Source organism: Acanthochromis polyacanthus, chromosome 14 (assembly GCF_021347895.1).
Source record: "Acanthochromis polyacanthus isolate Apoly-LR-REF ecotype Palm Island chromosome 14, KAUST_Apoly_ChrSc, whole genome shotgun sequence".
Classification (NCBI taxonomy): domain Eukaryota; kingdom Metazoa; phylum Chordata; class Actinopteri; family Pomacentridae; genus Acanthochromis; species Acanthochromis polyacanthus.
Genome location: NC_067126.1, coordinates 27,236,402 through 27,261,885, shown reverse-complemented (window position 1 = coordinate 27,261,885; position 25,484 = coordinate 27,236,402). Strand labels below are relative to the sequence as shown.

Sequence of the window (25,484 nt, the reverse complement as noted above, 5' to 3'; positions counted from 1 at the left end):
ACTTTAACTTTAGGTTGAGTTTCTTTACAAAGTTTTCTTCGTATTGTTTAAAACATTCATCAAGCCAAACTTTGAGGTAGATATTTATTTTGTTTCCTTTCTGAGACATTTCTGTTTTTTCCTCTTGCATAAAAAAAACAACATTAACTTGGATTTGTCTGCATTCAGCACATTCCTAATGGGCTGAAACTGTAAAATATTAAAGGAAGACTGTAGCTTATGAGGTGCTTTATAAATGCAAAACCATTTAAATGTCAAATGATTCAAGATTGTAACAGCTAAGTTAAAAAGTTGTGTACTTTTGCCCAAATGTGAAATGAAAAACATCTTGGATTTATTTGATTAAAAATGCAGGTTGCACATAAACTCTGTTCTCCAAAAGTAAGAACACTTGAAAGTACACAAGTTCATTCTAATCACTGAGATCCAAATATTTTATTTCCCAATATGTTGCATGTGCACCTTAATGTGCATGCAAACCTTCCAACATAGGAAACTAATTTCTGGAGATGTTCTGCCATCCCTCAGAGAGCTGCTTTTTGCTTGAGGGGTTGTGTTGCTCTGTGCTGCTCTTACAGCCAGATATCATCACTCTCCCACCTCTGTGCGTCACTGTCAGGAATATGCATTCACTGTGGCAGTCCTAGATATTTTCACACCAAAAATGCTGGACCTAATCCAAGCTAAAAAAAAATCTACTTTGACCTCATGTGAGTAGAGAACGTGCTCAATATTCATCAGGATTCTTCTCATGTTGTTCAGCAACTTCAAGCAAGGGTGATTTTCTTGATGGGTGTTCATAAAAGTTGACATTATGCACTGTCCTTCGCATTGTCTGAGCTGTCCCTGAAACTTTCCAATAATGACCCGTGCTGAGTCTGAAGAGCTTTCCCATCTGTTTATCAGAGCAAGATCATGGAAATAGCACACTGTCTGTGGCGTCATTGTAAGAGAACAACCACTGTGACAAACTCTCTACCTCCATATTACTGCTGCAAATGTGTTTTGACTTTATTCTTTTACATATTTGTAAAGTCTTACAGACACATTTTTATATTCCTCTGACAAGTCTTTTCAATATGGAGCCATAATGCAGACAGGCAGATAGACACAACACATAGGTTCAAAATCACAGTTGTATTCACTTCTGTTGCGCTGAATTTCATCTTTGCGGCCTCTGTTTTCAATACAGCATAGATTTTTCAAAGTATTTGCTTAGAAATTAAGTAGTTATTGAGAGATGATGCAATTTTGAATCATTTGACATTTAGGTGATATTGCATATGGGTGTACTCACTTCTGTGTAAAAGATAGTATCATCAGCATAACAATGAGCATGTGTTTCCTCTGCATTAACGCCTGAATTACATTATAAAGAAAGGATGTAAGCTAGCAACAACAGTGAGTTTGAAGAAACCCTATCAACACACAGGGTATGTATTCTATGTCATTAGACAACCCTTTATCACATAACTTTCACTCCTAGCAAGGTGCAATGTCAAAGGCAAATCAATAAACAGGGCTGCATGACTCTGCTTTTATTCAGGTGTGTTATGATATTATGTACAACCTTCAGTAAAGCTGTAGTGCTGCCATATGCTTCTTCCTAAATCTGCACCATCCCTGGGCACTAACACATTCTCCACACAGGTCAAGTTATCTTCAGCCGCAGCACTTCATTTCCCTTCATTAGACCGACTCTCTGTAAAGCTGTCCACAAGGATTTGACATCAATTCTAATTTGTTGTACTTTGAAGTCTGATTAATTCACAATTACTGGGAGAAAAAGGAAAGAGAGAAGAGGATACAGAGGGCAGTGAGAATGAGTGGGTGTACAGAAAAGATACAGAAAAGTGAATAGTTGGAGCGAAGTCATCAGAATGCAGAGCAGGCTTCAAACAATATTGGTTTCTGAAGGCTGATAATAATCTTTTCCACTAAAGAAGCCAGCAGCTGATACTGTGTGAAATTATCTTTGGCGTGGCCACTTTTATGCAAAATAAATGACAGTTCGGTAGAAATACAAGTGAGCATAAATTATATTCACAAAAATGTGTGTGGAATCCAATTTATCTGTCACAATGAGAGTTTCTTCCACTGACATTCGGTGCAGTTCAATATTTTCAAGCGGGCTGCGTCACATCAGAGGTGGAGCACAATGACAGGCTGAGTTTCTAATAAAAGACTGATATCTGCATTTTGAATACAAGCGCTGCACAGACGATGATGACAGTGAAATTAAAGATGGTCCAAGTCATTGTGGAAAAGATTTATTGAGCCACGTCCATCATTAAAAGAACACAGCACAAAGACAGCTTTACGAGGCCGTTAAGAACAGAAAAAAAAAATCGAAGGGTTCAGACCCAGGCTTAGGATTGAAAGATGAGCATAGATATGCAAAGAAGTTCATCTTCTTAGCTATGAGACTGGAAGCTCACACTGTATGCAGTCTAATAGAGGATAACCTTTGCAGTGTACAGCTAATCTTTTACAACAGAATCAGACTGAACTGGGCTTAGACATACTTTGCTATATGGATCTGGAACAAGCTAGGCTACAAAATGATTTCTAAAATATGCAGGTTTTGGTATTTTATTGTTTACAAATCTTTAGAAATTGTTAGCTAATCCTGTTGAAAGGCTAATTGATGATTAGAAAACCCTTGTGCAATTATGTTAGCACATGAATAAAAGTAAGTTTTCGTGGAAAATATGAAATTGCCTGGGTAACCCCAAACTTTTGAATGGTAGTGTATATATATAAAATGCATTTTTTTCCCCTTCAGATAAATAGGGGAAATAAACATTCGTCATCAAAATTTCTCTGCTGAACTTTTCATAAATCAGAATTGTAACAAAAACTAAGGTTCTTATCAAATTTTGAACTTGGTGTAATGTTACATCCCTACTGCTTCTCTCAGTCTCATGTTCTCAGCATGCTTTCTTTCTGTCTACATTGCTGACAGCCGTGTTTATACGTCAGGGTGAACAGCGGAGGTGTGGACTGACCTTGACATTCCCTAGCAGTTTAGAGGTGAAATATGTCAGGTCACATCATAGATTGTTACAAATTTTTTGGAGGTCAACAGGAGAAAATTACTGGATTTGAGTAAAGAATAATATATATTGCTATGGAGATTATATACTGAAATGAAGATCAATAGACAGTGCACTATAGTTTTGCTATTCATGGCTACATTGTCATCCATTAAGCAAATTGATTGCTAAGCCATCTTTAGCAATTATCATCAACATAGATTTTCATGTCCAGGCAAGAGTTATGAGTATCAGTGTATTTTTTACTCATATTTTCTCTGACTCTTTAACACTAATAGAGCAGTGTGATTATTAGTTTTGATGTGAGGCAAGTGAAGGATCAAAGGCAGTCTACACAATCAGATATTTCTACATCAATCCAGTGATTTGTGAAGGCAGTGCGGTAGGTGAGAAGATGATTCACAATGGCAGCCTGTAGGTGCAGCTTTGTCAGGAGTGAAAAATGTTGCCATTCACAATTACAGTTTCATGTAGTTGTCCCTTGATTCTGTGACTAAAAGACTAGAACACAACTTGGTCCACAAAAGCAGGCTATGAGTGTCATTTTAACTTGGCATTTCTGGCACTTTCCAGTTTCTGTGACAATGCCATGAACAGCAATGGGCTGACTGAGCAGATTTGTTTTGTTTTTGTTACCAATTTTGCTTGTTTCAAAGAAATGTAACGTTTTGGAAAATAATCCACAATTATAGCATCCAAATGTGAATTTTGTTTTAAATATCTCATAGATCACATTGATTCAGTGTAATTTAGTGTCTTAATTTCAAGAAACTTAAGTTGATATTAGGAAATGAAAGTATAGTAGAAGTGTGACATTTGATCTAAGTGGTGTGAGTCTTCAGTAATGTGCATGTGGCAGCCCCGTGTATTTCTCCTTATCTCTCATGTCTCTTTGTGGCCCAGCACAGCGTCATAGATCTTCCCAGTGAGGCAGTGCTGGATGTTGGTGAATCCAGCAGCAGCCAGCAGGGCAGCGTACTGAACATCTGTCCTCTCTCTGCCCTCCGTCTGCACCAGCATGTTCAGAGAGTAGAGCTGTACTGTCAGCGGGCCAGAGCCGTCCTCTCTTAGCAGTGCCTCAACCAGCAACACAGCGCCTCCTGCAGCAGGGACCAAAAGATCTGCTTTGTTTGTTCCTTCCTCATTTTTCATTTGTTTTTTCACTTGTTTTCTTTCTTTTGCTTCTTCTCTGACTCATTCAACAAGTGTCCAGAGGGAGCAGGTTTGACATAGCCAGGCTTTCTTTATGTAAGCCAATCCAACAAACCTAAAATCCCAGTCAGAGATAATCGGTATCATTATGGGGATTATCAGCTTTCTTTGTTAATGTGGCTTTCTTCTTCAGGCTCACATAAAACAGACTGTGAGGACACTTCTATACTGCGAGGACATTTCTTAACTTTATGGACGTTTCTACACTGTGAGGACGTTTTTACACTGTGAGGACATTTCTGCACTGCGAGGACAATTCTACACTGTGAGGACATTTCTACACTGCGAGGACAATTCTACACTGTGAGGACATTTCTACACTGTGGGGACGTTTCTACACGGTGAGGATGTTTTTTACAGTGTGAGGATGTTTCAACAGAGCGTGGACGTTTCTGCACCGTGAGGACATTTCGATACTGTGCGGAAGTTTAGTTCATTAGTTACGTTTGCAGATATGACATAATCCCCCTGGTGAGAATCTGTATTGCTCATAGAGATTTGTTAGTAAACAAAACGCTTAAAGACAGGTGCTTTCTGCAGTCATTTTAAATCCAGCATAAATGTAGCACCAGTCAACATGGTGACCAACACTTAATTAACTCTAGCTTTAAGCTTAGCATACCTCACTAACTCATTAAACTTGCTTTGAAGCACAACCCTCTGGCAAAGCTTAGCTAGCTGTGAGGGTTTTTCAGCATTCTCTCATTATATAAATAGTTATTAGATTAAATGTTGCAATAAAAGGCAATACAGAAAAACATACTTTAAACAACCATCAGTCAAAACGGATGTGCCTGTATATTTTCCTAATTTTATTACTCATTGATGCCCGTTTAATGGAAAATTGAAGATATTCACTGTTTTACAGATAGATAGATAGATAGATAGATAGATAGATAGATAGATAGATAGATAGATAGATAGATAGATAGATAGATAGATAGATAGATAGATAGATAGATAGATAGATAGATAGATAGATAGATAGATAGATAGATAGATAGATAGATAGATAGATAGATAGATAGATAGATAGATAGATAGAGTATGAAACAGCAGCTCATTTTTAATGCTGATCTAGTTATTCATGTAGTTATTGCGAGAAACTAATGCAGTCATTTTAACAGTCTTGGTACAGAGCTGATAAAGCTTATTGTCACATCACACATTTTAGCCATCAAACACACTGCTGATTGCCGTATTGCACAGCAGTAATTGGTGAATCTGGCCTCTCCTTAAATGTTATTAGTTCCACCTGTAGTCTTCCTTCAGAGGAAAAGGGTCTGTTCTGAGAAACGACTAGATGCTACAACAGGCTGTATTCACTGTCCAGTAAAATAAGGCTTCCCTACTTTATCTCTTTGTTCTCTCATCCCTCCTCTTACGCACTGTCTGTTCCCTGATAGTGTCTGCTGCTTTTGTGTGTGTTCGTCTGACTTTGATCAAAGTCAGTGGGACAGATTTTTCTGGGATCAGCTGCATTGTGGGATACAATCTGCCATCTCATTTCAAGCAGAAGAAAAAGTACTCATCTCTTTCACACTCAGCGACACACACGCACATCACACACTCACACAGACCTGGTTTGCAGGCTTTATAGATTCTACGGAGAAGCTCTATGCAGCGTTCATCTGTCCAGTCGTGGAGGATTCTGGCAAGAATATAGAGGTCAGCCTCTGGCAGATGGTCTTTGAAGAAATCCCCTAAAAAAAAACACACAGACGTCCATATGTACATTTCAGGTACATTGCATTCTGAGGGTGCTGCTATATTTCAGTCGAGCAATTATGATGGAACAGATTATGGGAGTACAGAACATGCAGATCATAAATGTTTGCCTTCTAAACTCCCAGCAGGGAGCGGGAAGCGAGACTTGGAGCCTTCAGATGGGCACCACCATGATTTAAAGAGTTTGTTGGAAATATATTGCGGAGAAACGACAATATGATGCCAGTGTTGCAGAGAATTCGAACTGGGCAGCCTGAAGGAGTTTGCAGGCTTCTCTTGATTTGATTTAATTATTTCATGCAATTATTAATTCTGCTGACAAGCCTTTAAGTAATAAGACACAACTCAATTAGTGTGTATTTCCTGAAACAGAATTAATACAAAGGGAAAATGTCTGTTGTAATCTAATTATGTCAAAAGCATGTCATCAATCAGTTGCTAATATTAAGTGGTGATCTAGTTGTACATGGTTTGAGGATTTTAGTTTCATACTTTGTTCAGTTTTTCTATTCTATAACTTCACTCCCACCACAGCTGCTGTATTAAACAGGGAAGGCACAATGGGTGTGTGTTTGTCCTCGCCTCTCTTTCCTGTCCAGTGTAACTTTTATTCACATTCTTTTCTTTAATATGAAATAAAACACACAGAGGCTCTTAAAAATGCCATGTTCCAGCTCCCATTGTGCTCTCCACCATCTTGGCTATGAGAACAGCAGGATGGAGCAGGAATTGATTTTGGTTCTGGGTTTGCGAGATTGCCGGCTGCTGTGAACTTTTTCCCACATTAGCTGCTGTGTTGTCGAGCCGACACAACAAAGGAAGCATGAGGTATGAATTGACAGTTTGTACACAATGTTATACTCAGTGGGACAATGAGAGGCTGACAGCATCAACAGTGTCGTGTTCTGCTTTTATTTTCAGATCAGGCGTGTGCTATTTTTTGACATAACTCAGAGTAATGGAAGGGCAGACACGACTCGTAGGTAAAGAAACACGCCCTCAGCATAATGGTTTGAGGGAATATTAGATTTAAAGTGCATTTTGAAAAATATATTTTCGTAGATTTTACTTAGATTTATACGTTGGTCATTTTAAAATTCAGCAGAGGTACACAGATTATAATACCTTGGATCTAAACACATGATCTGCAATGTGAGGATATCCAACACTTGTGATTTTAAGACCCTCTCTAAGCATTGATTTAATCCCTGAAGCCCATCTCTGTGTATTAAAGTCACATAGTAGGAAGAATTTTCCATGAAAATAATACATTCATGTCTTCGAATGGCTTAGATGCAACTCTATGGTGTTGGATGTCTTTAGAATGTGCAGATCTATGAAATCCCTGCCTGCCAGGGTGTGACTGACACCTCCCTGCTTGCTGCAGCTTGAGCACACCAGCTCACCTACAACTCTACTGTATCACTGTCTACACACTACACAATAAAAAGTTGCTTTAATTGAGTAATTCAGCCATAGATGTTCTAGGGAGAAACTGATTCTGCAGAGGAATAATGGTACAGAACGTCCCACCCAGGATTGGTTCATTAGATTTGCTGCATATGCTAAGGTACATATGCCATAGGTTAAATAAACCCTGTAAGACCAACATATAAAAGATCCCAAATGTTATGGGGAGTGGTAATTTTGGAACCCAAATGTGAGAGGCACACACCAGCACTCTGCTCATGGGGGAGCACGGCTGCGGCGGCCAGGGACGGCAAGGGTCCACGTCTACTGTCTGTTGGACGGCAGGGGGGAAAAATGCGGGCTGCTCTGTCTGCTCTGCTTCTCCTTCATGGAGACGGGAAGTAGAAGAGAATGCAGCGCCAGACTATATAGTGCAGGCTGATGAGAGATGAGCTGCAGCTGCAGGACCTGCACAGCTGCAGCTCATTCTCTAATCAGCACTGTGACACCAAAAGACTTCACCAAACATACTAACGAGGTGAAAAAAAAACAAACGAAGAAAGAAAACAAACTCTGAATTTTCAGTGGAGGGGATCTTTCAATAATATTGCCTGACAAACTCCCAGCTAATATTGATACTCATATTTTAAAAGGAATTGAATTACAATATATCGGTCAATAAACATAACATAAACAATCTGAATACAGAGCTTTCTGATACATGCTGAGTTAGATGTCTTGCAGTTGAGAAAACATCTAGTCAGTGCTCTCAAGCCTAGTTTGGCACTTATACTGATATATGTCATTAATTATCAGCCAGCAAATACAAACACAAATATATAGTCTAGCCCATCTTATTTCTCAGTATAGCTCTACACCAAGGGTGTCAAGATCCGTTCCTGGAGGGCCACTATCCTGCATGTTTTAGATGTTTCCCTCTTCCAACACACCTGATTCAAATAATCAGGCTCGTTATCAGGCTTCTGCAGAGCTTGATAATAAGCTGATTATTTGAATCAGGTGTGTTGGAAGAGGGAAACATCTAAAACATGCAGGATAGTGGCCCTCCAGGAACTGAGTTTGACACCTCTGCTCTACACTGTGGTACTACTTTACAACATTACTACTGTTCTGGTTTTCATGTAAGGTATTAACATGTCGTGTGGATATCTATAAATGTGTGAAGGCATGCATAAATGTCAGCAGAAAGCAGAAATATGATGAGATCACACAGACCATATCTGGATCTGGTTGCATCCAGATTTACAGTCGATCCATACAGTTCGTAAAGGATCGAGCTGGAGATATTGCGTATTCTTTAACATGACCAAATCTTAGAAAAAGATCAGAACCCCTACATTTTCAGTACTTTGAATGGCCCTCTTTATTAGTCTCAGTTTGTTGGGAGTTTATTGAGGTTGACAGATCACGAATATACAGCATCATTTTTAAAATGATTACTGCAATTTTCTAAAACAACTGGACTCAACTTGTTTTTGCAAACAGAAGTAAAAAGCACATTTAGGGAGGACTTTTAAAGTTGATGAAATGATGCCAAAATAAAGTCTTGTCCACATTCATGTTAATGAAAATGCCCCCAGTGCAACCGTGTGACTCACTAATGTGTTTTTATAGTGTTTGGACAACAGCCGAGGTCTGTGCAACAGAGGAAGATGTTATAGGGAGTAATTAGTTGGCTTTTTTAAATACAAAAAAAAAATCCTCATAACAACTCTGCCATCGCTTTCCTTGATGTGTTATGTGTCACTTCTGTTGACATCTCCTCCTGCTCTGCTTGTATAATTTGCATATCTGATCACAATGCAGGCCGAATCAAGTTAATGAGAACACTTATTCATACTACGTGTCAAGACAAAAAGCTCAGATAATGTATCTAAATGCAGACTGCCGGTTAATGGCAGATGTACATGGAGTTATGGACAATGTTATGTGAAAAAGAAACAGTGGAATGAGTGATGCCAACCTGTTCTAAGAGGATTAACAGAACAGTGTGAGTTTTTTGTCAAACCTTCCTAGAAAGACGTGCTTCTATTTTTGGCTGTGTGTGTGTGATTGTAGAAAGTACAGCTCTTGAACTGCCTGCATACTATTATAAACGTGCAGGGTGATTTTGCAGGGTTGTAATGATGTTACCCTCGTGGAAGCTTATCCTCTGGTCAGCCTCACTGACAAAGTGTTCCCTTGACACATGCACCACCTTGGGGAGGTCAAAGATCGTCACAGTGCATTCTGGGTAGGCTGACGTGCACTGCTTAGCTAATGCTCCACTGCAGCCTGCAGAGAGAGAGAGAGAGAGAGAGAAAGGTAGAGGGACTTTTAGTTACAGCGCAATGAATGCACCTTTGTCAACAACATTACTCACACAATCACATACCGTACACAACGCACAGCCATGTGAGTGGAGAGCATGAGTTCTGGTAGAAACCAATTATTTGTATGATCTGTGTTCAGTCGTTTGTGGCAGCTTTGGGAAGATGGGTCATCTAACATTCATGTCAATAAAGTAGAGCAAATTGAACTGAATATAGAGTGACACAGACAGACGCTTTATATAGAATCAGACTGCAGAGCTGCTGTCTCAGAGTCCTACTAAGAAATCTAACCTGAGGAAAAAGCAAACAAACACACACAAGTTGATTTGATTGCTATCTGGCTAAAACTGATTTCACATACATTTGAACGTGAGGTTTTATGCTGTCATGCATTTGAAAGGATCTTTGATTATAGCCCCACTAGAAGTGTGGCTCTCGGGAATGGCGATCTGTCAGTGGATCCACGGGGAAATATCTCAGCAGCTATTATATGGACTGTTATGAAACTTTTATACTGTATTATATTCGGTATATGAGATTTGAAATGCGAAGGAGATCATTTCTAATGTGTTTGGAGCCACAGGTAGGTCAAAGCCCTCACTTACTTAATGAAATATCTCAGCAAGTAGTTTCTTATTGGCATATCAGTTAGAAGTTTTTGGTCCCAAAATGATGTTTTACAAAGATCTTCTGTTTCTTTTTGTGGTACAAAATGTCATTTTGTTCAATGCTTGTGCCTTAAATTAACATTCTAGTTTACCTCATCTGAATTTTGCATAAATTAGAACAAAAAAACATCCAAAAATGAATATAAAATACAATTTTTTTAAAGGTGAACATGCAAACATTGTAGCTTTCAAACATGAGGATGCTAACATTTTTCTGTGCATTTTAAAATTTCATTCTTGCAGCCATCAATTGCATGGAAGTTACATTATGAGACTTGCACAGTTGATCTGCTTTCTTTTCCTCATGGAAAAAAAATCTGAGCAGGGAAGAGGTCAGACCTGATGATCTGACTGGAAAATAAGGCCACACACACACACACACACACTGTGTTTTCCTATCCTTGTGGGGATCTACATTGACTCCCATTCATATCTAACCCCTAACCCTAACCCTAACCTTAACCCTAACCAAAACAATGGCTAACCCTAAAGAAACGTTTTTGCACTTTTACTTTTTTCAGTAACAACAACATGGCCAAGAAAACACTGTTTAAACTTGTGGGGCCCGAAATGAGGTCCCCACAAGTGACATAGTTTTCGGTTTTCCTACCGTTGTGGGGACATTTGGTCCCCCACAATGTAGCAAAAGCTAGAACACACACACACACACACACACACACACACACACACACACACACACACACACACACACACACACACACACACACACACACACACACACACACACACACACACACACACACACACACACACACACACACACACACACACACACACACACACACACATATGAGGGCGGAAACAAGGATTTAATGCGAAAATATGAATCTTTCAACTTGATGCTTTGGCAGCATTATTATCTTCTTTCATGCTCCATAAAGCAAACGGAATTTAAAACAGAGAGAATGAAAGAGAACGTGACAGTGATAGAGAGAAAAAGAGATAGACTGGGAGGAAGAGTGAGTGAGATGCAGAATATATGAATGGGACGGAGTGAGGCAGTGAAGCAGAATACAGGATCAAAGGATCTCACTCTGACAAACCTACAAAGCCCGTCAGACTTGGACTGGTGTGTGTGTGTGTGTGTGTGTGTGTGTGTGTGTGTGTGTGTGTGTGTGTGTGTGTGTGTGTGTTTGCGTGCACACAGGGCAAGCTGTCTTGCCCCGTGGTGCCTTCCTCTAACATGACTTGCTGTCATTATATCAGTCAGTATTGTTATAAAGCTTTCTCTTTTCCACATGTACACATGTATGAACTCACATGAGTAATACCTGGATCACACACACACACACACACACACACACACACACACACACACACACACACACACACACACACACACACACACACACACACACACACACACACACACACACACACACACACACACACACACACACACACACAGGTACTGTTTGGTGCTCACATCAAACAGGGGTCAGCAGAGGAGAAAAATCAAAGAGCAACTAAAAGGGGCAAAACCAAACACAACACGCTGCTCGAGACCCTAAGCTGACCTGTGCTGCCTGGTTTGTGATTGTTGGGAGCAGTGTCATTGTTCTATTTTGCTCTTTTTTGTTTGTTTTCTCTCTATTTACTTTACTTACATAGTGTGTAAAATTCCTTTATTTGTCCATATGTTCAACCATTTAATTAAAGCTGCAAAGAAATGAAATCACAATGCTATGAAGTCCAGTAGAAGGCAACTGAATTTCTTACTTTGGCTCTTGAAAACGTCTCACTTCTTATCCAAGAGGCTTCCTCAGACCTGCGTGAGGATTGAAATGTCTTTGAGAACCAAGAAAGAGAAATCCAGTTCCCTTCTACTGAAGTTTATAGGATTACCAAGACTTTCATGACAGAGTTCTAACACACACTGCCAGTCAAAAGTTTAGACACACCTTCGCATTCAATTCTTTTTATTTGTATTATTTTCTACATTGTAGATTAATACTGAAGACATCAAAACTATAAAATAATACATATGGAATTACGCTGTAAACAAAAAAGTGTTAATCTTCAGTATGAATCTACAATGTAGAAAATAATAAAAATAAATAAAAAGCATTGAATGAGAAGGTGTGTCCAAACTTTTGACTGGCAGTGTAGATGCAACCGTATGCTGGTATTTCTGACAGTTTATAAAATCCAGCAGCTTCAATTACACATCAGTGTGTGCTATAGACCACACAGAATCTAAATCCATTAGCATCATGGCTGTGTAGCTGCTCCATCAGCTGGATTTGTGGTTCTGCAGCTGCATCCAACCTGTTCAAGGAGGAAGCACCGAAGGGGACCTCTGCTGATTGTACACTTCCACATTCTCACGATGGGGAGCGCCGCTAAGCCTGTGAAAACAGTTGAGTAATGCCTCTGTTGCTCTGGAGAGTCTTTCAAAATTCTGAGAGAACCACCGTGGTGTTGTCATCAGCTTCAGCTCATAAAGTACCATTTTTTAACAGAAAGTCAGCGTCGCAAACTGCAGGGAACAGAGTCTAAAAGACCCTAGTGCTTGCTGTGGGGAGGATCTAATGAAACACGCCACTGAGATGCATCATGACAAGTGTGATTTCCACTGTTTAAGGAGCTGCATCCATACAGGGGATAATGGGCGGGATATATTGGACTTATGCTGCTTTTTTTTTTTTAATATTCTTGTCTTTTGGTGGTTTGCCAGGTTTATGAAGTGCGATGGAAATAGTTCCACTTTTAAGGGTAAAAACACTGGCTCAATCTTGCACTGTGACACAAAAACATTTAACCCTAATAGAAGGCTGCTTCAACACTATGCAGCAAACAAAGTCCCATCCGTGTCAAACTGTTACTCCAAAAGAAATAAAAAGCCCATTTAGTGAGGATTTTTAGGGAGTTTATGAGCTTGAGCCAAAAAAAAAAAACAACTACTGTGTCCAAGTTCATGTAAATGAAAATGCCCCCACTGAACAGTGTGACTCACTAATGTGTTTTTATAGTGTTTGGACAACAGCCGAGGTCTGTGGCACAGAGGAAGATGTTATAGGGAGTAATTAGTTGTCATTATTTTAAAAAATAAAATCCTCACAACACCTCTGGCCTCACTTCCCTTCATGTGTTACGTGCCAGTTTTGTTGACAACCATCCTGCTCTGCTTGGAGGTTAATAACAGATGTAAATGGAGTTAATGTTCTCTGATACCCTAAAATATGCATTTTCATTGATTGAAACAGACTTGAGCGATGACAGATCAATAGACAGAATAAATATGAATGAATATAAATACACTTTGAATGTATAAATTTAAAATATTCCCTCGATATTGTACAATAAGTTATGTAAGAGAAAAATGTTTTTCACAACATCATTTGGAAAATGGAACAACATTAAGGCACTATTTATATTTAAAAAAACATTCTGGTTCAAAACCATTTATGTAATAGCTTTAGAGTTGTTGTGACCTTTCAGATTATTTATTTTTATACAGAACATATCATTGAAATGTATGTTAAATGTCACATTTGAATAAATCTAAATAAAGCTAACCAAAGGGCTTTCACATACATACATATAAGACGACAAAAAAAAAAAAAAATCTGTATACGACATTCACACAATTCACAGACTCCCATGGGTGTTCAACTGGGTTGAAATCTGTTGACTTCAAAAGTCCCAGCATATGATTCACTTCATTTCACACACATCACACCATTCACTGAGCCCTCGGGCTCTATGGATGGGGGGCTTTGTCATCCTGGAAGAGATCCGACTCCCGTCAGGATAGAAATGTTTCACATTGGGATAAAGGTGATCACTCAGAACAAATGTGCTGCTTTGGAGTGACCCTTTCCCTCTAAAGGGGTCTATTGGACACAAAATCATGCCAGCAAAAGCCCCTCACAGCATAACAGAGATAACAGAGCCACTCATCCCCTCACTGTGGCTGTCAATGGTTCAGGTACTCTCTATAATCTGTTACCTGTATTCATGTGTAGTGTATGTCACAGATTTTGGGGATGTGCAAACAGACAGGCTGATGCCTGATTTGGATTAAAGTCCAAATCAGCTAGTTGGCAGAGGGTTGGACAGACAAAGAGACAGATAGAGTTTCTGAGCAGCAGGTGTGCACAGACAGAACAGATGCTGCGTGAGTCTACATGGGACGCTGCAGTCATGCCCTTCAGGCTCCTGCTGTCCACGTGTGCACACTTTTAGGTGATGCAGCTTCATGCATAAGCATGAACATAAAACCTCATGCTGAGAAAGTCACAGGAGGTGTGCACTGTGTGTGTCTGAGAGAGAGAAAGATGTGAAGCATGTGCTTTTAATGGCTTCACAGCTCCCCTGTGTGGTCAGATGAGGTGTCACACAAATCAGGTGACAACCTGTAGGCGAGAGCCGGTTTTGCTACATTGAGCTGCTCGTTGTTTCTGAGACTGAGGCCAAAGTAGATGTTATAGATCCTTAATTCTTAGAGCAAAGACAAACAAACACTATCTGTTTATGCAGAACAGCTACTGATATCAGAGACATATTTATATTTATATGTATACATTTTAGATAGATATGGTGCACTGAATTATTTGACTTTTTAGCCATTTCAATGTTGAACTAAAAGATGTTTAGCTCAGGTGAGTTAAAGTGTGTTTTCATCCATGAATCTTAATATATAATCTGATTTGTAGAGGGGATTGTCCAAACATTTATGCTGGATTTTCATGGATACGATTTTAGAACATTCTGATTTTACTCATCACAGAGTATAGTCTTGTGCCAACATTAGTCTATTTCTGTGACTCTTGACTGATTTCTAGTACATGAGTGGAGACAATGTTCTGCCCTTAGTTAAGTTTGGAATACAGGATGAGACAAAGTAAAGAAAAAAGAACTGGCACAACATCTCTGACATCTCTTACTGAAGCCATTAAGTTTTCAGCAGCAGATCAAAACTCCAGTGACAACAGAAGATTCCATCTTACCTCATTTTTTTTAACATCTTTTCTATTTGATCCTGCTCCATTGTTGGCTTGTTTCTCTGTATTTCTTTAGAGCAGGTGTGTCAAACTCATTTTGGTCCAGGGGCTGCATACGGCCTAATTTGATCTCAAAGGGGGTGGACCAGTAAACTTACAGCATAATTACAGAGAAGTAACAATAAGTCTAAGTTTTTCCGACGTTTTAGTGCAAAGGAGAACAAGTATATTAGAAAAATCTTTCTATGTAATGAACTGTCCTTTTAAGAAATATATTAGAAACAACCAGAGATTAAAGTAAATGCAATTTTAACAACACTATGACTCAGTTTAACATGTATTTGTGTGCATTACAGCTGATCACAGTGACTGTGCAATGGCACAACATATTTAGTCACAGGTATGTGTAACTTAAAAACATGGTCCTGGAAATAAAAATAAAAAAAATCAAACTTATAAGATATAGAAATGTTTTGAAGTCCGTTTTCCACATCTGGAAAGTAATTGTGAACACCTAAATTAACTCTGCACACCTTTAAATCTTAAGTAGCAGCTATTTTATACAGACAGTTAAGAAAGTAAAGTTGTCACCTGCCTTGTTTATCTATAAAATGTATATGTAAAATACACATAAAAAAACTACATACATAACATGGATGCATCCATTAGAAATAATATTCCACTCAACCAAACACTTTTGTAGTGAATCTGATGACCAACACTGAATTTCACAGTATTTACTACAGCGAGTTTTCATTTAGCAACTGTGTTTTTTTTCCTAGGCCAACAATGTCTAATTGCTAGCAAAAACAGCATTAGCATCAAAGCCGTACTCTGAGGGGGAGTTCGTTAAAACTTGCATGCTGAAGGCTGCAGAAATCGTCGGCTCTGACTTCTCCTTGTGGAGTTCATCTTGTGTTTGTTCAGTCTTTCCTCCTCTCCTCACATTTTAATCGTTGTGCCATTTGCTCGCTGTGTAAAGCATTTTGTCGGGAACCTGCTCTGCAAAGATGCTTTATAAATAAATCTGACTTGACAAAAGCACAGAGAACAGTGAAGCGAGCAGCCTGTTTACCTCTAAGTATCCAAAGAAGACAGACGTGGCTGTGAGCAACATCTCATTTCACATTTATTTATTTTACACAGCTTTTCATTTTAACCAATCTGTTGAACAGAAGCTGGAGGTAAATATTTGCCCTTGTATACACATGTCTTCTTGTTCTAGGCCCTCAATAAAATCTGGTGATGAGGCCATAAAATCATGATTGGCCTTTCAAGAATCACATAAAACAATAGAGAAATAAATACTAGATACAGATTAACGTCATGTGTTGCAGTAACTGTCTGGTTTGGAGGAGAATTAAACAGACTGTTGTGGCAGACACTGCTGGTCAACCTGCTGGTATATTCATTTGTGAAGTGCACATAAATCAAGTGTTCTTTTTTCTTTAGCTTTTAAACAAATGCTTGACTCGAAAAAGAACTACTATCTAAATTACTATCAGGAGGTTGACGGATATATGATAAGTTCGTGTATAAATCACTGTTCTTGTCCACTCAGTGATTTTTTTTTTTAAAACATTTCTAAGGTAAAAGGAAACCATAAAGTGAGAGAAACAGGCAATTCTAAAAAAAAAATATTCTGCATTGTGTCTTGCAAGAAAAAAACACCTTCCTTCAATTGTCTTATCAGGCTGGACAAGCCACTAAAAAAGTATTTATGGGACAACCCTGGAAAAAAAAAAAAACAATTGAGACCTAGACTCTTTCTGGCTCATGGCCACAACTGAACCACAGCTTTCACTTTGGAACTATGGGGCTGTGCTTCAATTTGCAAAAAACATACAAAAAGTCCACACATCCATGTGAAGAATTCTGGGTGTTGGACAAAAACACAAGCATCATCATCTGAAAAACTACAGTCTGTGCACTAGTACAGATAATTGTATTTTAGTAAATGGCTCTGTGATCATAACTTACAGACTATGTTGTGCCATGTACAAAAATATAGTTGAACATATGAAACCCATGGATGAAACTCCTTGGCTGCTGAACTTGTTAATGTATGAAGGAAAAATTTATAATTATATGAGCTCTGTATTTACATGTATGTACAGCATTTTTTTTCTTCTCACAAATACATTATAATGTTGCTATTTTATAACAGTGAATCAATAAATCTATGAAACCTCTGACTGAATAACAAGAAAAACTTAAAGTCATTAACTTAGGGAAGCTGACGGTAGCTAATAAAGGTCACAGTTGACTGTGTGTGTCGTGAATTTGTGTGCACATGCACCACACTGTATGTTAATGTGTGTGTAGCTGAGCCAGCTGTTGCTCAATTAACACATGATAAATGTTAATGGCTGTGAACCCACAACCTTATGGAAATTAGATACAGCGACTCCATAAACACACGTATATATACATAAAACTTACCTCCAAGGTCACAGATGACCTTGAAAGGCGAAAGGTCAAAGGCTGTGACCACATCTTTACCACAGATGTTCCAAATAGAGTTCATCAAGTGCATAAACTTCACCATTTCCTCATCCGACCTACACACACAAAGAGAGAAACTCTTATTTTCATTACTGCCTCTCTTTCATTTCTGTCTCCCTGCACTGAAGCAAAAGTCTCTTTATCATTTCCTGTAAGCTGTCACCTACGGGGCTACTTGGTAAGAGACACACACACATCCACACAGTGTTCCTCTGCTCGTATCAGAGTTTCTCCCCGTGGCGACATCATGGTGTGTGTGCGTGTGTGTGTGAGAGACAGGGTGAGGAAGAATAGAAGAGCCTGTGGTGACTGCTGCTGCTCTGAGAAATCTCCACCTCATCAACCAGCACTCTGCCCCACCCTCAGGACACAAACAAAAACACACACGTCGTCAATTTGTAAGAATTGTATTTGTCCAAACTTCACTGCAGCGAAGCGATCAGCCATCTGATACACAGGGCAACTTCAGATGACAGGGCGACCTCCAGTGGAACTTTGAAAGTGACTCATTGTTGGCTTCAGACTCTTGACTGCATTGGATGTGAAAAGATGAAATGACTGTGAGGCCAAACAGCAGAATGTCAGCTTTAATTTGAAAACATTTTGGGCATAAGATATTGAACGCCCCCTAACGACAACATATTCTGCCCTTTTTTCTCCATGACAGAGTGCATTCACTTGCACACAATCTCATCCTGTCTCCAGCGGATAAGAAGGAAAAGGTGTTTAGCCTGGTTCCCCCTGTCCTTGTGTGCATCATTAGGACTCGTGGCTGATGATGCGTTTGCCCTCTGCACAGACATGTCTTGTATCCTTAGCATCCCTGCAGGTCTCTGTCATCTCTGTATTTACTGAGTTATAGTTAATGAGTGTTGTTGTTCTGGTCTCTCCATCTTAAGCGCAGCTACAGAAGAAATGACCTGGCGTGTTTTGAATGTGATCACCTTACAGCCCTGACAGCAAGTTGATATTCACATTATTTATCAATGTTACATTATATTGGTTGTTCTGCACAGACAAGCTAATATGGGCTGTGCGTCAATTTCACACTAGACCCAATTCTAGCTGGATTTTTTAATATGCATGTCTCCACACGGCTGAAGTGACAATGTTAACCATAGTCAAAGATGGGAATATTAGAAGTGAAATTGCTTTAATTTTGAAAAAGCAAACCCAGCTGAACAAAAACCTAATTGCAGACACAATCAGGAATTTCTTTCTGAATACAAAATACAGTTTTAAATATTTATTCGAAATTGGTTTGTATAACAGTGACTCTGACTGGTGAAGTGAATAACACTGAATATTTTATTAAAATTCAATGTCATGCTGTGAAACTGTGGGTCCTGGTATTCATATAAATGTTACTTAGACACATAACATTCATCTCTACATCCTTGCAGGCTGAGTTCACACCTGCATGGCAACCGCACTCCCCTGCAAGACAACGCGCCCCACTAAACCCCAAAAATTGCTCAGAATTGACTCGAGGAACACAACCAAGAGCCCAAGGCATTGACCAAACCACCCAGATCTCAATCAGATTGAGCATCTGTACCTGCAATATCAGGTAGGTGGTTTTAATCCATTACTATTTTAAATTTCCATATTGTGAACACAGTAGCTTGATTAGTTTCTGCTATAGCAAGAATAAGAAGCAAAGCTGCTCTTTGACTGACTTTTGTTGCCATATGCTTGTATCATCAAAAATATACTACCCAATGAATATATTCATATAAACAGCAACTTGTGTGTAATTTACAATAATCTTAAAAAATTGAATAACAGCCTTCCGTAACCAGGAAATGCCCTTTAGAAGTTCAAACATGCACTAAGCCCAAAGAGCCCCATTATAGCTGGAAAACAAGCATCCATTGAAATGTACTCCTTGTCTTGTAACATTTTTTAATTAAAATTAAGTGCATAAGATTTAATATCATCCCATTAAGCAGTCAACAGCCCACATTGTTCACACAGTGTGGTAACGTTCGTATTTCCGATTCCTTCATTAATTGCTCCCAATTAATTTTATGCAGCTTCACAGTGCTGTACAGTAACCACATCTGTTGAACTCCTTATGGCATCATTTTTATCTTTAAAATACATATTTTGTTGTAACTTGTAAACACATAACTTAATAAGGGCCAAATAAACATCAAACGTAAGCAATAGATAGACAGCCATCTTTAGGTTAAAATATCTCACTATGCAATGACGTGTGCTCTCAAAATATCTCTAAATCCACCCTCTCTCATCACTTTTCTCTCCGTATTCTCGCTGCTTTCTCAAGTACAAGAATTCAGGCTGTAGACGAGCCTGGCTGTAAATTATTCAGGTGCAGTACATGACTGGTTAAATGGCGATGAGTAAACAGGAGTCTGACTCATCCAGCCAGCTTTGAATTACCCTGCTCCTGCTGCAGCGCACCAAGAATGCAGTGAATGACTCCAGTGGTTGTTTCCCCTTGCTAATTTACCCACACTAAGTATTCCCAGGGGAAATCAGCAGTGACAAACAACTGCTCCTCCACATTAAGTCAATTGTGCGCAGGTGCTGAATTTTTTTTCTTGCTGGGTATTTTCATTTTCAATCAGCTCAAGCTGAACTGCAAATTTGTCTGCACAAAGGTTTATTACATTACATGCGCGTGGATCATATTTTGAACATCCTCATTTTGCATGGCTCTTCTTTTAATGAGGCGCTTTCTGTTCTATCATCAGCTGCTTTTTCTAAAGGATACGAGGGAAAAAAGAATTGAAAACTGCAAGTACAGAAAGACAGCAATTTATTCACAAGCCCAAACAACCAGCAACATAAATATATATTGCTTGATATGGGTAATTCTATTGCTCTAAAAATGCACACTACCAGCTGGGAATTCACAAAAAGGCCTGCAAAAAAAACTCTATCAAATAGCACTTTTATATTTTCTGCTATGTGTTTAGGTTTAATACAATGAAGACAGACTACTTTATATGTACATTTTTACTTTGTTACATTACATTTTATTGTTCAGATGTAAACTGATAATGAAAATGTGTCTTCTAGATCCCCTTCAATCAAAGTGTAAGACGGGGGGACGTTTTCACAAGTTATTCCTCTGTGTGCATGTGTGCATGTGTTCTGGTCCTTCGGGTCTGGTGGTATTCTACAATGCAGGGCCTCAGGCAGGCTGATCAAAATCTATTAGCACACAGAGTGTGAATTTTTGAGTGTGTGACCCCTGAAAACTGCTGACCAGCAGATCAGTGAAGCGTTAAAACTGTAGGCAGTGGATACTATAAACACACAAGACCTCAAGGACAATGGCAGATGCATTCTCTCTTTCTCTCTCTCCCTCTTTTTCTGCCCGAAGCTTCCTCACATCACTGCCCACACACCCCTTCTCTCTTTCTCTCTCTCTGTCTGTATGTGTCTCTGCCTCACACGTTCGCTGCCTTCTAATGAATCCCACAAGTCAGTTTTTTAAGACGGAAGAGAGAGAAGTGACAGACAGGCTTAAGATGGAGACAGGGATGAATGTAAATGAACAAGAACATGTGTTTCTTCTGTGTGTGTGTGTGTGTGTGTGTGTGTGTGTGTGTGTGTGTGTGTGTGTGTGTGTTTCCTACCTGTAGAGGGCTTGAAACAGGTCTTGTGAGCTGACTCCGAAAGCCTTTTCATACTGGTTTTTCCCCTCTCTGTTCCAAAGACAGAAACATCTTATATAATATACATGACTTCTTTGACGATATTTCACACAGTCACGTTTGACATGTGAATATACAATATATAGAATTAATAAGCACGTCACTGTGTAACATCTGCCTCAGCTTTCTCACACTGTCAGCTACAGATGAAATCAATACGGCTTCAAGATCATTCTTCACACTCCTGCCAGAAAGGATGAGTCATTCAGATCAAGGTGCCTTTAGATATTATCTTCGCGTGTTTCAGTGTTTCTCACAGATGGACTTCACTCGTCAGCCACAATAAATCCAGTCACGCTGTGTGGGAGCTGCTGGCTGTCCTCCCTCTGACATAACAAGGAGACTAAAATCCATCTGAGACAACGTTAAAACAGAAAAGGAGGACCCAAATCCACATTTTTATGGCTCTAAAATAAAACCTTCACCTCTCAGAGCCCGTCTCTGCCCACCTGTATGTGCTTTTACTCTATTTTTACTCTTTTATGCGCTTGTACAAGACAGCCTTAAACTCTCATCAGGGATCCCCTTGGATATCACAGCAGAAAAATGTTTAGATTCTTGAACAAGAGGAAGCAGATCTTCTCTGCAGATGAAGTGCATGGTTGAAGTTCTCGGTCAGCCGGAGGACCACTTGCTCCGTGCTGGGAAATACACTCAGTATTTTTTCATCGAAGAGGAAGCTGCTGACCGTCCAACATGGAGGCTCATGGTAGAGGAACGTGTTCTTCATGGGTGAACTTGTTTGAGTCATTTCATTTGAACTCGTCTAAAAGTGTTGTCATATTTGTTTGATTCCTGCAGACACCAGAAGAATACACAGAGGCAAACAATGTGAGAGTACAGGAATGCAACAGCTTCATAGAGCTGCCCAGCACTCTGGATGACCTGGTCAATGTAGGTACTCTCTGCTGTGTTGTTTGAGGATGAAGTGAATCAGTAACAGTAACTGATCTGCCTCTGAGAGGTGAGAGCTGATCAGTTGGTCCTACTCTGTTTCCAAATCCAGATCTATCCAAAAGGGGACGCTGATGAGTGGGAGGACAGAGTGGCATTTGTGAACCTCCTTAAACAGATGCTGCATCTTGACGGATATCAAAGACTCCCGCCTTGTGAAGCTCAGCAGCAGCTGTTCATCACAATGAGCCACCTGACTGAGCTCTCTGAGAGCAGAGACTAGTAAGTGACTGTGATGTTCACACTAGTACAGACCAAATGATAAACTGATGTCTTTAATAGCTGACTGACTGGTTCACAAGTGCGTTTTTCATCCTTCATCCAGCCTGACGGCCTCCCAGACTAAAACGGGTCTCTCTCCAGTGGAGGAACTTGATCGGGAGTCAGACACTGGATATTGTGACACCACTTCAATTGCGTAGCCTTTTAATATTAAACTTTTTTTCCCTTAAATATATTTGGAAACCGATTGTTTCAGCTGTAGTCTCTACCACGGAAACTGGTATGTTACGTTGTCTGTCAAAAGTTGGGAAAATCAAAAAGACAAAATTGTTCTGAACATTTAAGAAAAAAAGTTTTACAGCCTGGTGACTCTACTTGAATGTTGAACAAACTCATTCCAACCTGAAATATGTCCACATCACTTGCTCAGTTACGTCAGTGCTCAGTGTACCGACCTGACAGCGTCAGTCAGATAGTGCCAGCACAGGTAGATGGTTCTGGAGCTGTACTGGATGGACTGGTAGAGAGACACAGGACTGGAGCGAGTGAGGTAGACACTGGCCTGCTCTGTGTTACTGTACAACACTGACACAGAAAGACGAGGGAGACATGAAGGGAGGATGCAGCCTGTTTGACAATGTACTGAATGTCAAACAGATAAAAATGAAATAAAAGCTAATGATAAGACCATTTGCAGTTAAATATGAGACATAACCAGAGGTGAAACTTCACTGGTAATTTCAATTAAGTCAAAATCTTTTCATATTTTATACATTAGGGTATAAAATATCAAAAGCACAGTTTAGAATAAATGAGGCCCATCACTTGTACTACTAGACAGCTGACTTGCATATTCTGATAGTTGTATTATATATATATATATATATATATATATATATATATATATATATGTATGTGTGTGTGTGTGCCCCAACCTTGTCCGTTGACCTGGTGTGTGCTGAGCAGCTGCAGGCCGGTGCAGGCAGCCAGCAGCCTCTCTGTGCCGTCTAGACTGGCACCCACCGACTTACTGATCTCCTCCGCAGACAGAGGGCGCCCTGCACCCAACAACACATCGAACACACCCAGCTCGCAGGATGTGAACACCGTCTAGGTCCAAGAGTGGAGAAAGAACAGAGTTTAACAGAGTTAAACAGAGTACAGCGTGCCTGTGCTTGAAACACCAATTAATTAATACAGGACTGCAAGCAAAAGCACACGGAATTATACATTAAAACATGTTAGATCAGGGAGGCGACTATGCTTTTAATCACTTATTTGACCTATTAGAATAGAAATAGTCATCCATTTGTCCATTGTACATCATTTGTTGTGATGACTGATAGTAGGTGACGGTGACTAATCGGCAAATCATTAAAAACACTGAAGTTGATACTTGTGGTTATTTTATGAGGTTCTAAAGTTTGATCTTCACATAACCTAAGAGGTGCAGCAGAGTTTCAATGAAGTGTTTTGTCGATGCACTTGTGGATTTTGGCTGATGGCATCATAATCCCTCACAGTCTATGGACACCCAGCCTATTTTACTCTTTTTCTACTGACATAATATCAAGCAAAACCAAAGTATGTAAGTAAACAGAATTTTGCTTCTGAGTTCTTTAACTGCTTGTTCCTGCAATAAAAATGTGTCATCTGGTCAAAAATCTTCAACATCCAGCCACTTTCACAGAGTATGTGATGCTACAATAAAGTGTGACAAACTGAACAGCAGTTGATGACATGGCCACATTAAAATACATTATCACCAATATTTAGTAAAATGTGCGAATGCTACTTCATTAATTATCAAAAAAAGCTGAGCTCTGACTTAATTGACTCATTAATTTAAGCTCTAGAAAGACTGTGGCTTTAATGTTTAGGTGCTACAGTGTGTGTTACCTTGGAGATGAGGAAGCCTTCCATATACTCCAGTATTTTTCTGGGGTACGTGTCTGCAGCAGACGCCCCCTCACTCAAACCCATGTCCTCATGTTCTGCCATGGCTACAGCTCTCTGGACCGTTTCCTTCTGCAAGCTCTTCTACCTGCAAGCTGAACTTCCCTGCAAATCTGTTGGAGCTCTGGAGTCGCTTCAACAGGTGCCTGCGTGAATGGCAGCAAAGACAGAACCGGGCTAAAACAGTAGAAAGTGCCCACCAAGCAGCAGTGAGAGTCGCAGTGGGCTAAGCTGATTACAGCCAGATAACCCAGATTAGAGCGCGGGCTCAGCCTGTCAGACAAAGAAATAACTCTGTGGAAACACTGCTGCCTTGTTCATTGTCACTCAGCCACTGCATTCTCAGACCAGACCTGTTTTCCCCAAACTTTCAGGGACCCCAAAATGTGACCAACAGTGTGGGATGGCCAAACCTCTGAGGGAATCTGCATGTCATAAAAGATGCACTGTCTTCCTGTGAATAGCTTTGATACTGACAGGAGCATCAAAACCTAATGATACAGTCTGTCACGTCACATGCCGTGATGAGATTACACACACTAATCAGTTTGACTATTAATTGTTCAGCCACACAGCTCATTATCACAGCAGCTGAATATACTGTAGATATGACAGCAGAATCACAAAAGGGTTTAGTGAAAGGTTTTAAATGCACTTTTGACAGACAATATATAATTTTATTGATTAGAGTGGAGCAAGAAGGCGGTCAGTTAGTGCATCAGTATATCAGAAACCTAATAGTTTAACACTCGTTACCTCCAACAAAATAAGATAATTCTCAGAA

The 25,484-nt window shown here is 39.6% G+C and overlaps 1 protein-coding gene and 1 long non-coding RNA gene across 2 annotated transcripts; one reads left to right on the top strand and one right to left on the bottom strand.

Annotated features, from left to right (window-relative positions):
* Positions 1 to 1,523: 1,523 nt before the first annotated feature.
* Positions 1,524 to 25,369, bottom strand: asmt (acetylserotonin O-methyltransferase). The gene is made up of 8 exons (XM_022207751.2): positions 24,644 to 25,369; positions 23,680 to 23,854; positions 23,200 to 23,329; positions 21,491 to 21,559; positions 17,817 to 17,935; positions 9,561 to 9,701; positions 5,849 to 5,971; positions 1,524 to 4,156 (listed from the first exon to the last, which is right to left on the bottom strand). Exons 1-8 carry the CDS (start codon positions 24,743 to 24,745, stop codon positions 3,939 to 3,941), a joined length of 1,077 nt encoding a protein of 358 aa, XP_022063443.1. The 5' UTR covers positions 24,746 to 25,369; the 3' UTR covers positions 1,524 to 3,938.
* LOC127536993 (uncharacterized) lies at positions 19,287 to 23,627 on the top strand. Its single transcript, XR_007946235.1, has 4 exons — positions 19,287 to 19,449; positions 22,370 to 22,462; positions 22,575 to 22,744; positions 22,848 to 23,627. It is a non-coding gene; the product is annotated as an uncharacterized LOC127536993 (long non-coding RNA).
* Positions 25,370 to 25,484: the final 115 nt, after the last annotated feature.